Source organism: Coenobita brevimanus, chromosome 8 (genome assembly GCF_032717465.1).
Source record: "Coenobita brevimanus isolate Jiangsu-jjx chromosome 8, ASM3271746v2, whole genome shotgun sequence".
In the NCBI taxonomy this organism is placed as follows: domain Eukaryota; kingdom Metazoa; phylum Arthropoda; class Malacostraca; order Decapoda; family Coenobitidae; genus Coenobita; species Coenobita brevimanus.
Window position 1 is genome coordinate 43,364,414 of NC_136961.1, and position 16,246 is coordinate 43,380,659.

The following is a 16,246-nucleotide window of genomic DNA, read 5'->3' on the forward strand; positions in this document are numbered from 1 at the left end:
TCAGGAATATCCCTAATGGACGGCATATGTAAGTTCCTGTAGTTCTGTAATCAATTCAGCTAAGCATATACAGCACAATGATTCCTAGCCTCTGTACCTACCATAATATTTTCCTTGTTTACTGGAACCAATACTGTATCCATCCATCATCCAATCCTACGTTGCCCCACGAGGAGCGTAAAAGCCCAGGGCTAGGCAAGTTGGTCCTGACATTTAAGATGAGAGTGACCAGCCTCACTCATCCCTGAGTGGCATACTGTATCAATCACTGAGTTTCTACTGTGAATTATTTTAATTCATATTACACATGATAAAAAGGATTAAATGATCTCAAATATTACACCATGAAACAAAATGCTTTAATAACTTATCCCCAGCCACTCCACGATTCTGATTTTTAATGATTCACTGAAAATATCAAATGAATGCAATATATAAAATATAAAGACAAAAATCCATATATAAAAGGGAAAAAATCAGTCTACCCTTTTACAGTTTATTTACAAGTGCTTACTTACTATACAATTCAGTTCTGCAATTACTATGCCATATAATATTACTTATTGCTATGCACCTGTATTATTTTTGGCATCTGTAAAAGAACAAAGGAACGAATGGTTATCTTGGTAACAGTTGAGTGCTGAGATCTTTCAACATACTGGTATTAAAAATGCCCAACTTCAAAACATGGACCTTGTTAAGAGCGGTTGTTTACCATATGCTGCACAGTGTGCAGCTTTGGACTAAACACAAACTAATAACTAAACCGAAGCACATTATTATAATCCATATTTAGTTAACTTTCCCAAAATATTCAAGTGAACCACTGGGGTCAGGCTTGATAGTTGGAGAATCAGGTTGCCAGCTGGCTGGACACACTGGAAAGACATAATGTATAAATTACTGGTCATGTATGACATCCTAGTTCAGAATTACTGTATGAAACAGCAGGAAAAAAAAAAAAAAAGATATCAGTATGGATACAGCCCATACAGACAACTCAAATCTTATCATATTCTAGAAATATAAGCAATGAATCTGATGCATGATGCTGCATTCTGTAAATGGTGGCCTCAATAAAAAGGGATCTTCAGAAATTTCTGTTCTTATTAAATAATTACCTTTCCTCCATTAACACCATACCCTCCAGCATATACGGTACAGTATTTAAAGACCTGTTCCTCTACACTGCTCTTGGTCTACCTCTCCTCCAACTTCCAATCATGCTTCTCTAATACATACTCTGTATAATTCCTGTCTTTCCACTTGCTCCACATGGCAAAAAAAAAATCTAAATATTTGCTATTATTTCACAACCTCAACCTCAACATCATACTGTTCAAAAACTTATTCACCTGACCATCACTCCAACCATGTCACTCCAAAAGCAGTGCTAAGAACTTGCTTTAACAATCGTCACTCAGAACTTCCGCTTCTCTAACATCATTCATGCTTGGACCAAGCACTCTATCAGCTAATACAGTACTTACTTCACACTTCCACACAATCATGTCCCACCCCTTTCAAACATCTATGAGTACCATCACTTCATTATTCAAAACTAGCTTCAGCCTTTTTTCCATGTCTTGTTTTTTAGCTACCTCTCTCAAAACCTAATATGTATAAATGATGTCATTACCCCTTACTCATTCAATCTGTTGCCATCTACATACAGATGCTGGCAGACTTACCTTCCCCATGCTCAGCAACAAACTGGAATGCTTTGAGTAGTCTTAATGTCTCTTCCACCGAGCGTCCAACTGGGAGATCATTAATGCTCATGTGCCTGACAATGCCCTCAGGGTCAATAAGGAAGAGACCTCTCAAAGCCACTCCATCATTCTCCAGCAGCACCCCATAGTCCCGTGACACTGTCTTGTTGAAGTCTGCTAGTAATGGGTATGCTACTCCTCCTAGACCTCCTTGCTGTTTAAAGACAGGGAAATAATATATAGCATGCTGGTGATACTTCTTTTACTATAGCACTGTACTCTCTCCTTCCTTGCTTTCTGGACTCTCACCCCATCCTTAGGGGAAAAAAAAAAAAAAAAAAAAGGATGGTGAAAAAATATACGCTATATCAGCTCTTATCAACAAGCATGTGGACATAATGGGAAAGATGTACAGTACAAGATATAGTGTACACTTGTAGTTATGTTCTACACACTGGATACAATGAACACATGGCCTAAGACACGAGAGCAAACAGCACAGTAACAACTTGTTCAAACAAGTACCAGGGAGACCAAGATATTCCTAATGAGTGTTGAGAATGTCTTTGTCCTGAACACAATTCTTGCTTGTCTGTGATGGTCTGTGTTGAACTGCAGCACTTTCTTAGGTGCCTCCACATCACTTATCAGTGGAAAAATACGTACATGTGCACCAAATCCTTAATTCCCATAACCCCTGCACTTTCTCCAATGCATTTCTTGTGTTTTCATGGACATAATCCCCATGCAGAAGTAAGCCAGAATGTAGTCTCAGGGTTAACGGACTTAAGAGAGACGCTGCTCGAGACTGAGTAGTATAGAAAGCTGACAATGGGTGACCAAAAGTGACACATGCAAGAACATTAGAGCCTTTATAAACATACAAACACAATACAGTAATAAGCCTGACTTATATATGCAACAGCTACATCCACTGACCTTCCTGGGCATGTTATTCCATGCTAAGTGAGAGAAGTGAGAGTCAGTGGACACGCCCACCACTTCACAATTGAGCTTCTTGAAGGCAGGAAGGTGTTCACTGAAGGCAATCAGCTCAGTTGGGCACACAAATGTGCTGCAAATAATCAGAGTGACATTTGTAAATGAAACTGAAGTGAAAAACAGGGTATAAATAAGAATCTTCAAGTATCCTGTGCTGCCCTGTACTAAAATATTCCCTAATCCATAACAATTACGGAATGGTTTAATAAAGATTTTCAGCAAATCATGAACAGCCAAAGTTTCTCATAAAGTTCTTCAAATACTGGTGCCTCTTTCCATATTGTTGTCCTACCCCCTTTAGTTCAGTGTAGTGCCTATCATAAAATACTTGCCTTCATCAATATATTGCTGATTTCAGCATTTTCCTAATACCGTACAGATTTTTGCATATAAAACTCACAAATAAATAATGAAAAATATGATGATGCTGTATGCATTAATTTTAAGGATTTGTAGCATTATCTAGCCTTACAGTACTTTCAGTTAAGAACTATGGCCAGTTGCTCTTGAACAGTATCATCTGCGTAACCTAAAGACTGGGTATCAAACAACATATTAGAGTATCCGAAAGTGGCATACTCCTGAATATGAAAATAAGCTAGCTTATTTATGTCAATCTGACACTCACTTTATCCACAAATCATTTCATTAGTGGACTATGTTCAGAACTAATTAGCACAAAGATACCAAGCACACTGTAGCTACTTTTAAAACGTGACACAATATTGCATTACCACCCTCATGGTCACACCTTCTTTAATACTGTATTTTAGCTATTCCAGTTAATGCCAGATGATTTTGTTCAACTGACAGAGTGCAAGAGCCTCTATGAGTCAATACTGTGACCATTAACCCTTTCATGATTGGTACAGCTTTCAGAATTCTACAGTTATCAAATGCATGGTTAAGATCATGTAAAGAAAAAAAAGTTCAGTATCTCCATATGTATTAAGGGCTTCTATGGATGAGTTATTCAGTTTACACAATTTTGCCTTACATTAGGATTCTTAGTGAGAGTACCCTGCCTGGATACAGAAGGATACCTGCACTGTACTTAAACAATGAAGACTCACAAATCTAATGGGTAGAAGAAGAGAACAAGGTATTTGCCTCTGTAGTCCTCTAGGGAGATTTCCTTAAAGTCACTTCCCACCACTGCCTGGCCCTTGAAGCTGGGTGCAGGCTGAGTGACTGCAACTGCCAGGGAGCGTGTAGTGGTGGACAGATGGCGCTCTACACTGCTCCTACCCAACACAGCAGAACGGGCAGCCTGAGGAATATATATAAAAAAAAATCAGCCTTGTACCTTTCCCCGCACTCCATACGCATGTTTCATATCCTTAAGCTAATTACAAGGTATCAACAGTGACTGTAGTAGTAAACAGATGATCACAACTGACATGGGAGGTACAGATACACTACGGTACCATGACAGTTAAACTGGAGTGTGACTACAAGCTCGGTATTCTGCCAAGTAACAGAGGAGTCTAAGGTGAAGAACTCAGTCACAAATACACTCAAACCTTGATTTAAGGGACCTCCATTTCAGGGATTTCGGATTTAAGGGACTCCATATTCTACTGTACCTGAGAAACGGACAAGACCAGTGAAAAGTGATACGTAATATCTAGGGTATACACATTAATATGTTTCTTTATACAGTACCCGTAAAATAATATTCATAATCATATAAATAAGTAAGAAAAGTGAAACAATCATTGCATTTCATAATAAGATTGTCTTTATATGTGGTAAAACAATGGACATTTTCCAGTAAGGGACAAGTTGATTCCCCATTTAGTCCTTTAAATCGAGGTTTGAGTGTATACACAGTTTCAAGAAAACCTTCTAAACTTTGCAACTATTCATGATGATTTCTGACCTCAATCTCTCAGGGTCTTCCTAAGGATTTGTGATGGATGTTTGCATACAAGAAATTGCTCAGAAATGTATAAATTAAGAAGCCAACATGTTCAGTCTCCAGTGTCTATTAGCTGGATGCAATGCCAAACATTTACCCCTAACAGAACCCAGCCTATCTGAAAATGTACAGTATGTCGAGTGGAGAGCATTTCCACATACAATATTGGCCTTTCTTACACTATTTCCTTCACCTATGATGGTGATTCCCAACCAATGGCAGATTAGTGAGTACCCTTCCCTCACAGCAGTTTCTTTAGGTCTGCCATCACCTGAGACCCCTCTATGAAGACGATTGCTTCAAGTAAAATGTACAATGGTACTACAGTGCACCACTCAGTTATAACATTTTCCTATCGTCTTAAATCTTTACAACCCCATGAAAAGTGCTTGTTTGTTCACTCCATCTGGGGGTCCAACAGCAAGATCAGGAACCTATCTATCTATCTATGCCTACAGCCAGATGCCATAATCCCCACTGCAGTACGGTAATTTAGAAGCAATTATGTTAGGGTTACGTCTAGGTATGATTTGGGGACAATGGATTCCTTCACTTGTTATATATTTACAATTATAACACCAGATTCTGATAAAAAAATTACAGTATTATGCCATTACGTACCCTGATGCAACTCAACCTAACCTAGGCCTGTGTAATTTGAGCCTAACTGAGGCCAATTTCTAATCTCATCTTAGTCACTGGCTATAAGGGGAGAAGAAAAAAATGCAGTCTATTCCTGTGGTTAGGCCTAGGTTGGATTAGGGGACAGAACTGTAGACTGCTTTTCCTGAGCTAATTCATTCATGTCTACATGCAGTGTTATCTGTAAAACTCAAGCCAATTAACCTGTGTGGCATCTTCAACCATGTGCTATGGATGTTTTGTAGTCTTTTACCCACAACACTAGCCTATGTGGAAAATGCATGTGTTAACATACTGTACATAGTGATAGCTTTTCAATATGGCATTATGTGATTAATTTCCCCAACAAGAAAGCCTATGGTTAAATTCTCCCTTCCCAGCTGTAATCCAAAACGTTTTGTAATTATAAATGGACCTGGACAGTGCTTGATTTTAACTGTAGGGGGAAGGTAACAAAAAGTGATTCTGCTAGGACTTGACCGGCTGCGAATGTTAGGCTTACTGGTGTAGGCTATGCCACATAAATGTATCGGTACAACTAAGGTAAAATCAGCAATGATTTATCTTTATATAAGCAAGCTCTTTGTGACAATATACATATATCCTTCTGCTAACGGGTATCCCCATGCCTGGGTAACAAAAACAACACTCGTCATGGTTGTAGCCAGCCGTGTGGTACGGTTGTGCTGAGTATTATATAATTAGGTAGCGGTGATCGTTTTCACCTTTAAAAAGTTTGTTTCCGGAAAACTTGGCCACAATACACAAACTATGACCACTAACTGATTGGGCTAACTTAAGCCTAATCATCATGACTGATGGTTGTAACCATGCATAAGTTCTCTAACAAAGCCGGTAAAATTTTCTTAAAGAAACAAAATATAAAATCTGCCATTGCTCACACCCAATTTAAGCCTACTTTTTAAGCGTGACATAATACATAAGTGAAGTAAACGTACGGTTACTGCAAATTTCCTGAGAAAGCCTGCCATTCTTGCCTGCCGATTCGCCGAATGCGGATCCAGCTGATCCTCACTGAATGACGTAACAGGCAAACAAACAGAATATTGAATATGTACAGTAAATTTATTTCTAATTAATGTGAAACAAGAAAAAAATATATGATAATAAACGGATAGTAGGGCCAATGGTAAATTTTTAGAAGTAACCAACGTTTTCTTTTATTATTTTTTTTATGGTTTCCAATGCAAAATACTGTGCTTTAATTAGTTTTGACCCTCATTTTTGGGGGAAAATCCCCCTTTTGGAATTTTGAGTAAGATTTCCAAAAGTGGATTTATCCCCCAAAATCAAGATGAAGATTAATTAAAAATACACTATTTTGCATTAAACTAACCCAAACTAACCTAACCTAACCTAACCTAGGCCTGATCTAGAGCCTGACATAGACCAAATGCACACGCCTGCACCAGCCAATATGGCGCAACATTCATCCGTTACTGAGCGACAGCCTAACAAGTCACTATATGACTATCCCTACAAAATTTGCTCCCCCAACTGAAACTAGGCTTAAAGGGTAAGTCTTAGTTAGAATAGTTCAGGGACGTAATATAATGAAAATTGGTAACGTTGGTTACTTCTAAAGTTATACCGGGCCAATTATATCGAGACGAACCTGCAAAAAAAGCTCACGAATGATCGCTAACGGTTAGCAATTTAGCAATTAGCAATTCTTCCTTCTCGCATACTTATCGTCGGCATTCAGTTCCTCCTGAAAAAGTTATAATTAGGTAAGTTACGGAATTCTTAGGTAAGTTAAAATTGCCAGCGAATTTTTAAACCATGTTAATATCTTCAGAGAGGTTGCTTTAGTAAAAAATGAGCAAAGTCAGAGAGCCACAAGTCCGGAAGTTACATAATAAAATCATGTTTCCCTGAAATAAACACACAAAAAACTAGATAACACGAACGATAAAATGGAAGACAATCTTTTGTGGTGTGGCAGATCATAAACAGAAATGTTCACAATGAGATTCGTGAGAAGGATACTTGGGGGGGTTCATGAAAAATACCATAGTTATCTATTTATTTTACGTTTTCTTTCTCAAACAATCCATAGAAAACATGCAGATATTTCATAAACTATCACAAAATGGTAGTTTAGTTCTTGGCGGTTTAATAAGCCACACATCACCACACAAGCACTAATACTTAGTGTCCATACTGAATACATGTAAGGTGAAATGAGATTTTAATATAAAGGGCAAAAGATACTGAAATCAATCTGTCCACTGCCCTAGCCTAGAGTCGACCTCGCTTTCTTTCAAAGAGCACACCACCTCTCCAACCACTTGACCACCAGCTCTCAGCGTGGTATGCCCCCCTCCCCTGGTATGTGGGTCAGCAATACCATATACACCAGCACGTAACACCAGCCTAACGGAACACCACCACGTAACACCAGCGTAACGGAACACCAGCACTTAATACCTGCCTAAAGGACCACCAAGTAACACCAGCCTAAAGGAACACACCAGGTAACACCAGCCTAACGGAAGAGCCACGTAGCACCAGCCTAAAGGAACACACCACGTAATACCGGCATATTTCACGTAGCTAGCTGGCAAAGACAATGCTGCAGCTCTACATCATTTACATAGCACTTCTTCGTGACTAGCATCATATTCTAGCGTTAACCTATTGCTACAACTCGGCATTCAAGATGGAGAGACGTTAGGTCTAGGCCAAGTTAATATGAAAGGAGTACATGAGAAGATGTATATTTAAAACAGTGTCCTGAGGTTGAAGGGGTTGTGAGAGAGAGAGAGAGAGAGAGAGAGAGAGAGAGAGAGAGAGAGAGAAATACGAGATCTAATAAACAAAACACTGCCGCCCTGCACACCAAACTTGCCTGACGTTACATAAATTGGGCTTCACTACAGCAACAGCCGAAGGTCGTCCAAAAATAGACTATCACCCCGCTATGCCTGCACCCTGTCCTGCTGCATGGGTGTATCTATCTGTCTATCTATCTAACTCTCTACCTACCTTCCTGGTTACCTATCAATCAGTACCTACTATCTATCTAGCTGTCTATCTAACTACCTATCTACCTATTGATCTATTTATCAGTCAATATCCACTACCTATTTACTTATCTTTATTTATCAATCTGTCTATCCATCTACCTATCTATTTATCAATCATCTACCTACCTACCTATCTATCTATACCTACCTACCTACCTACCTCTCCATCTATCTGTCTATCTATCTATCCACATTTCGCAGGCTTGCACGAATAACACAAACAACCACACTTAACCTCTCTTCACTCCCATCCCGCCTCGCCTTGTTCTCCAGGCGCGATATACGGAATAGAACAAGTTATAAGACAGCAGAACAGGGAACAATAACAAACCAGGAAGCTCTAGGGCTCGTGCGCAAAGGGGAGACAGAAAATAGAGTAATATAGAGCCGAACTAACCTCTTCAGACGCGTTTTCAGGGCCCTTCTTCCTGCCTTACGAACTGGGAATTGAAAGGCTGGTTATTTCTTTTAGTGTCCCCTTGATTTGCAATAATAATAATAATAATAGTGATGATGATGATGATAATAATAATACTAATAATACTAATAATAATAATAACAGCAGTAGTAGTAGTAGCTGATGAAGTGTAGATTGAGCTGTGTGTGTGCAGAGAGAGAGAGAGAGAGAGAGAGAGAGGGGGGGGGGAAGGATATTGGAAACGACCACTACGAGAGCACACATACATTAGTCAGAGCCCCCCCTCTCCCCTCCCCCTTTCTCCCCCCTCCCCTCCCCCTCCCCCTTTGGATACCATTTACTATTACCTGCTTAGCCTTGGCCCAGAATGTACACACACACACACACACACACACACACACACACACACACACACACACACACACAGTAATACCTGTCTATCTACCTCCCTACCTACCTACCTGTCTATCTATCTATCTGTCTGTCTATTTATCTTTCCATCTACATATGTGCACATTTAAACTCTCTCTCTCTCTCTCTCTCTCTCTCTCTCTCTCTCTCTCTCTCTCTCTCTCTCTCTGTGGAGGGTAGGGGCAAAGATGGGTAGCATATAACTCAAAATCCCTCCATTCTCTCTCTCTCTCTCTCTCTCTCTCTCTCTCTCTCTCTCTCTCTCTCTCTCACCTTTTTACAGACCACTGAGGATGTATAATAATTCTTTGCCCTTCAGACCAAGAAATCCACCCAAAAAATAAATAAATAAATAAAAACGAAGAAAAAATCAAGAAAAAAAGAAGGAAACAAAGGCCTCCTCTGTCTTTCAGGAGTGTAACATTTTCTGGCTCCTATGCCCCACTCTCTCAGCTCACGTGCAATACTAGACTTGTGCCCAGCATGAGGGGGGTTGGGTTTCCTGGTTATTACTGTACAGTCACGCTCCCTGTCTCTCCCTGTGCAACTCTGGACCATGATGAACAATACGGTACACTCACTATCTCACTATCTTACTATCTCACAGTCAGTCAGTCACTCACTCACTCATCACTCACTCACTCTCTCAGTCTTGCAGTCAGCCACTCACTTTCTCTCTCACTCACTCACTCACTCTCACTGACAGCCTGAAACAATGTAAATAATTGATAATGTTTACTTGTATGGTCACGTCCCCTGAAACCTGCATTCTCTCTCTCTCTCTCTCTCTCTCTCTCTCTCTTTCTGTCTCTCTCTGTTGCGTTAGTTTCCTGCATGTCACTCTGGTTTACGTCCAAGTCTGTGGTTACTGCTACTACTACTCGTACTATTACTACTACTACTACTATTACTTTTAGTACTACTCCTATTATTACTCTTACTACTACTACTATCATTGCTCTTACCACCACCACTACTACTATTACTACCACTACTACTATTACCACCACCACCATTACTCCTACTACCACATCCACGCAGACTGCCAAGTGAGGTCAGGTCAAATCAGGGTCAATCAGCTTAATTGGACTCATTAAGGTGTCTGCAGGTAGGATCAGGTGTTTTTAATCTTACCTGACTTACTGAGATTAAATATGTCTTTTTTTTCAGCCCACCTTTTGGTCTATTTAGGTCTATTTACATTTAACATAGGGTCATCATCCAAGGAGGAGGAGGAGGAGGAGGAGGAGGAGGAATAATAATAATAATAATAATAATAATAATAAAATAAATAAATAAGTTACGACGGGAAACTGACTTTGTGTTGTGACTTTCTTTTAGCAGATACTCGTCCTTGTCCACGCAAGGCTACGGCCCTACATCCTTCCCATAGCACTTCTTCGTGACTAGCACCACATCGTAGTGCTTATCTTGGTTACATCTCAGTACCAGGACACTACTACGGCTTCACATCCTTTCCACGACACTTCTTCGTGACTAGCATCATATTCCACTGCAGGTTTCTTGTAACAGCTCAGTGCCATATGACAATCCTGGAGTCTACCCTGGCAGTGGTGGGCATGCGGAGGGGCACGTGGCGAGGGCGTTGACCCGCGTACCCGAGGTCTTTCAAGCCCTTAACGCCATCACCCCTCCTCTCTCCCACTCCCCTCCTCCCCATCCCCTACCCTAAACTCCCCTCCTCCCCTCCTCGCCCCTTCTCTCCATCATTTCCCGCCCTCCCTCCTCCTTCACCTCTTCTTTTCCCTCCCCACCCCCTCCCCTCACCTTCGTTGCCGACCCACACTACCCTCTCCTTCACATCTTCTCCCCCCTCCCCTCTTCTCCCCACTCCCTTCTTCCCTCCCCACCTCTTCTCTCGTTCACTGCTACCCCCTCACCTCCTCTCCTCCCCCTGTCATTCCCCTCCACTCTCACCCATTCTCTCCTCCTTTCCCTCATCCTCTCTCGCCCCCTCGACCTCACTCCTCTCCCCCTCCCTCTCATCCTCTCTCTCCCCCTCAACCTCACTGTTTCCCCCTCCTTCTCACCCTTTCCCTCCTCCTTCCACCTTCCTCTCGTCCCACTTGCTGCTCTCTCTCTCTCTCTCTCTCTCTGCATTGTATCCATACCAGTTACTTTAGGGAAATTCTAGTTGTTGTTGTTGTTGTTGTTGTTGTTGTTGTTGATGATGATGTTGTTGTTGTTGTTGTGGCCATAGAGACGTGAACCCAGTGGACTGAAGGCTAAAATTGCCCTTACTGTCCACCATCCTCCTTTCCAGGGATAGGGAGTGAGTGAGACAGGAAGTGAGGCAGGGAGGGAGTGAGATAGGGAGTGAGTGAGATAGGGAGGGAGTGATACAGGGAGAGTGTGATATAGGGAAGGAGTGAGATAGGGAGGGCGTGATAGGGAGGGAGGGAGGCAGGGAGGGAGTGAGATGGCGAGGGAGTGAGATAGGGAGGAAGTGAGGAACATTTAAATAACTGGGCAGTGGAGCCAACTGGTTATATCATGCCACCACGTGAAGGCGTCCCTTTCCATGCACTTGGGGTATTCATGCCAACATCACGCACATCACTAGAGCTCATGCACCTTATTCCTTTCCATAGCACTTCTTCGTGACTAGGAGTTTAAGTACACCAAAACCGCTGTTAAAATTATGTACGGTCAGAGAACTATTTTTTGTTATGAATTACAGAAAAAAGATGTGTTATGTTTCTGATTTCTGGCAGGCTAGGACCGTAGAGTTTCTGTTTTGCTGTCTCTCTCTCTCTCTCTCTCTCTCTCTCTCTCTCTCAGAAGTCCCATATAGGCTAAATCTAATTCATATTTTCCTTCACCTTTCAAAAAAATTATTCTTCCCCACTCCTTCCCCCCCACCTCTCTCTCTCTCTCTCTCTCTCTCTCTCTCTCTCTCTCTCTCTCTCTCTCTCTCTCTCTCTCCCTCCCTCTCTCTCTCTCTCTCCCGGATCTGAGGAGAAAGGACTGGCCTGTGGGATAATGGCAAGCTGAGAGGGAGAGGGAAGGAAATTGGCAGTTTGGAAATTATTTATCATTATTATTATCAGGGAAGGGATGGTTCTCTTGGCCTTGTCCTAGTTGTAGTGAGGATGGTTCAGGATAGGGAAGGGATAGGGATGGAGAGGATGGAGAAGGGGAGGCTGGAAGGGGTAGGGATGGAGAGGATGAGAAAGGGACGATAGATGGAGAGAGGATGGAAAAGATATAGAGGGATGGAGAGGATGGGGGAACGATGGAAAGGATAAATGAGGATGGAGGACATATGGAAAGAAGGATGGAAAGGGATGGAGAGAGAGAGAGAGAGAGAGAGAGAGAGAGAGAGAGCAGGACTGACGCCACCAAGTGACCTGGGTTAAGACGCTCAGGCTAGGGAGTGTTTTGTCTGGTTACTGCCCACACACACACACACACACACACACACACACACACACACACACTTTTACTCATTAGCAGACACACTTAAACTTGCACATTTACAAACTCAGCTCTAGTACCAACACACACACATATACACACACACACACTATCACAGAAACTACTCTCTCTCTCTTCTCCTCCTCCTCCTCCTCCTCCTCTCACGTAACTCTCACCACTTCTCTCTCTTTAGCCTTGTCCTCTCTCCCCCTCCCTGCTTCCTTATCCCCCCCCCTCTCTCTCTCTCTCTCTCTCTCTCTCTCTCTCTCTCTCTCTCTCCAATTTTTGACCTTTTTACCCACGTATTCCCTGCGCTTCGAACATTACAACTAAGAACTCAAGTCTCGCCGATATAAGAGCTTCCTAATACCTGTTCCTTAGGGATTTATTTACCACATTAGTCTCTTGGTTGTAGTATGACTCGCTCCTCTCCCTTACCTAATTCTCCCCACTTCTTAGATTTCTTCTCTCTCACTCTCCAATCTCCCCTATTTTTTTCCCCTCTGTTTCTCCTGGCCTCGCTACCCCCCCTCCCCAGCACCCCTAACCCTCTCCACACCCTCCCTCCATCTCCTCGTCCCTCTCCCTGCCCCCTCCCCTCTCCTCTCCTCCCTCCCCTCCTCTCTCCCCACCCCCCCTCCCCTCCCCCAGCCAAAGCACGAGTTATGGTTCGTTGGGTCCGATTGATTGCAGTAATTGCAGTTGCAGCATCACCAAAGCCACGTTACAAATGACTGACAGAGCACAGGGAGCGAAAATGCCCAAGGAACGTGACGAGAGGGGAATGCGAGTGTTATGACTGAGTAGGCTGGCGAGGAAATGATGTGGAAAAGACGTGTTGTCCAGCAGGCATCACCACATCACCTTGCTGACGAATGATGTGGGAGCGAAAATGTCCAGGTAAACTATCAACACGGGACTGGTAGTGTTATGGCTGAGTAGTTGGAGGGGGGAAACTGACTTTTGTTTTTTAATGCATGGAAGAAGAAACCAAAGGCCAGAAACCCGCAAGATTGTTCCTTCCAAGAAAAAATAACAAAATAACAGAGGGCACTCCCTTCTTCGTCCTTCCTGGGAAACAACAACAACAACAGGGCACTCCCTTCTTCGTCCTTCCTGGGAAACAACAACAACAACAACAACAACAACAATAATAATAATAATAATAATAATAATGAAAAAAAACTCATAATAATTCTCCCCTCGTAAAAAAAACACACACGGAGAATTCCACACACCCCGTCCCTCCCCATGTTCCTCCCATCGTCCTTCCATTTGTCCCTCCCCTAGTCCCTCCTCTAGTTCCTCCTCTCGTCCCTCCCCCTAGTCCAGCCCTTCGTCCCTCCCCTAGTCCAGCCCTTCGTCCCTCCTCTCGTCCCACGCTGGAAAAATATGGCAAGTTCCTCTGCCAATCCGGGGAACCCCCTGACTCGCGGGATATTTCGGGTCATCAACAAAAACGCCTCCACGAAAGACCAAGAGTTCATCCATTGCAGGGAAACGAGTAAATGCAGGCGATGAGGCGAGTATCTGCATCTGTCCGGATTCTCTTGGATTTACGTAAACGCCTGATGTCAGCATCTCTCACTCTGACCTCTCATTCTGACCTGCCCTCACTCTCACTCTCCCCTTCTTATTGGCTCCCTTCAAATTCTATCTCTTCGTCGCACTGTTGCATCTTTATCTCTTTTCTATCGCTACTTCAATGGTCACTGCTCCTCTGAACTGTCTGCTTGCATCCCTCCACCACTACAGAGGGCGTGTAACACCCGTCTAGCAACAAACTCTCATCCCTTTTCTGTCCAACTCACTAATGCAAGAGTTAACCGTCACTCCCAATCCTTCATATATGCAACAGGTGAACTTATTTTTGGATAGGACTGGTTAATATCCTTTTGCGCGTTATTTATCCAGTCAGGCAATATTAGAAGGACTTATACCACTTAACAGGACAGTAAGGTGTAATAACCAAAAATAAATCGCTAGGGAAAAGGTGTTATTTATATTTTTTAATCTTCTTGCTCTATTCTAGGTACAAATACACCGATGCATGTTAAAATGTGGTTAAGTATACAGGTAAGGTGTTACTGTGAGTGTGTTGGTAATGATTCAGGTGTAGATGATGTTGTTGTCAGTGTGTTGGTAATGATTCAGGTGTATGTGATGTTGTTGTCAGTGTGTTGGTAATGATTCAGGTGTATGTGATGTTGTTGTCAGTGTGTTGGTAATGAATCAGGTGTGTAAAGTGCCCCTGTCCACCGTGTTGGTGTTAGTGCCAGTGTAGTGTGTAGTGGTGTGCCAAGGCCAAACTGCGCCAGTGAGAGTCATACCAAGCCACTCTCACTCTGACCTACCCTCACTCTCACTCTCTCTCTGTACCCCCCTGCCCCCCCATACCACTCTCACTTTACCCTCACTCTCACTCTCTCCATTCCCCCTGTCCCCCATACCACTCTCACAGCCTCACTCTCACTCTCTCCATTCCCCCTGTCCCCCATACCACTCTCATTCTACCCTACTCTCACTTTCTGTAACCCCTGCCCCCAACACCACTCTCACTCTACCCTGCCCTCACTTTATCTATACCCCTGCCCCCCACACCACTCTCACCCCACTCTCACTCTCTCTGTAACCCCCTCTCTACACACTGCTCTCACTCTGCCCTGCCCTCACTCTCACTCTCTCAGCACTCCTCCATCACCACTTACAATTTTTCCTACTTTCACTCTCTCTCTCTCACTGTACCCCCCTCCAACTCACGCTGTCCTACTCCTCCCACACCACTCTCACTCTGCCCTACCCTAACCCCCCCCCTCTCTCTCTCTCTCTCTCTCTCTCCAGCAACCCCCGAATGACTGCACTACATAACTTTATTTCTATCGGTCCAAAGCCACACCTCTTGCCATCTCATCTACAACTACTACAACTACAACAAAACTAAAGTGCTTAAGTTACGCTGTTGAATTAGTATGCATGAAAGATCTGGCGTTGTTGTCCAGATCATGATTTGCACCTTCCACAAATCGGTACCACGAGAAAGAGGGAGGAAGGAGAGGTATGGAGGGACGGGACGATGGAGAAGTATGGAAGGAAGAGACGATGGAGAAGTATGGAAGGAAGGGGCGATGGAGAGGTATGGAAAGAAGGGGCGATGGAGAGGTATGGAGGGAAGGGACGATGGAGAAGTATGGCAGGAAGGGACGATGGAGAAGTATGGCAGGAAGGGACGATAGAGAAGTATGGCAGGAAGGGACGATGGAGAAGTATGGAGGGGAGGGATAGTTGATGGGTGACTGAGGAAGAAAAAGAGAAGGATTTGACAGGCGATAAATGGATTGAAAGAGTCGTGCAGGAAAATTGGGAGAAGCATTTGTACTCGTTCACAGTAGGGTAAAATGAGGAAATGAAAAAGGTTGGGTACAGAAGACGTGCAAGGAAACTGAAGCGAGGTTGAACAGGAATTGGGGTAGGAACAGATGAGGACGAGGACGAAGACGAGGACTTTACGATCATCTTTCCTCTCGTAACTAAGAACATGAGATGAGAAGATTCAACAGCCTCCTTTCCTTGCCCTTCACGCAAACCTATTTCTTAAGCACACGACAATTTTCTTCCAAGACCTTCTCTGCGGCAAGTGAGATAATTGAGGGAA

At 43.0% G+C, this 16,246-nt stretch overlaps 1 protein-coding gene across 1 annotated transcript; it reads right to left on the reverse strand.

The window, feature by feature from the left end:
- Positions 1–482: 482 nt before the first annotated feature.
- Positions 483–6,310, reverse strand: LOC145408240 (peroxiredoxin-like). The gene is made up of 5 exons (XM_080279003.1): positions 6,237–6,310; positions 3,788–3,984; positions 2,652–2,787; positions 1,692–1,926; positions 483–878 (listed from the first exon to the last, which is right to left on the reverse strand). Exons 1-5 carry the CDS (start codon positions 6,267–6,269, stop codon positions 793–795), a joined length of 687 nt encoding a protein of 228 aa, XP_080135129.1. The 5' UTR covers positions 6,270–6,310; the 3' UTR covers positions 483–792.
- Between the last annotated feature and the right edge of the window lie 9,936 nt (positions 6,311–16,246).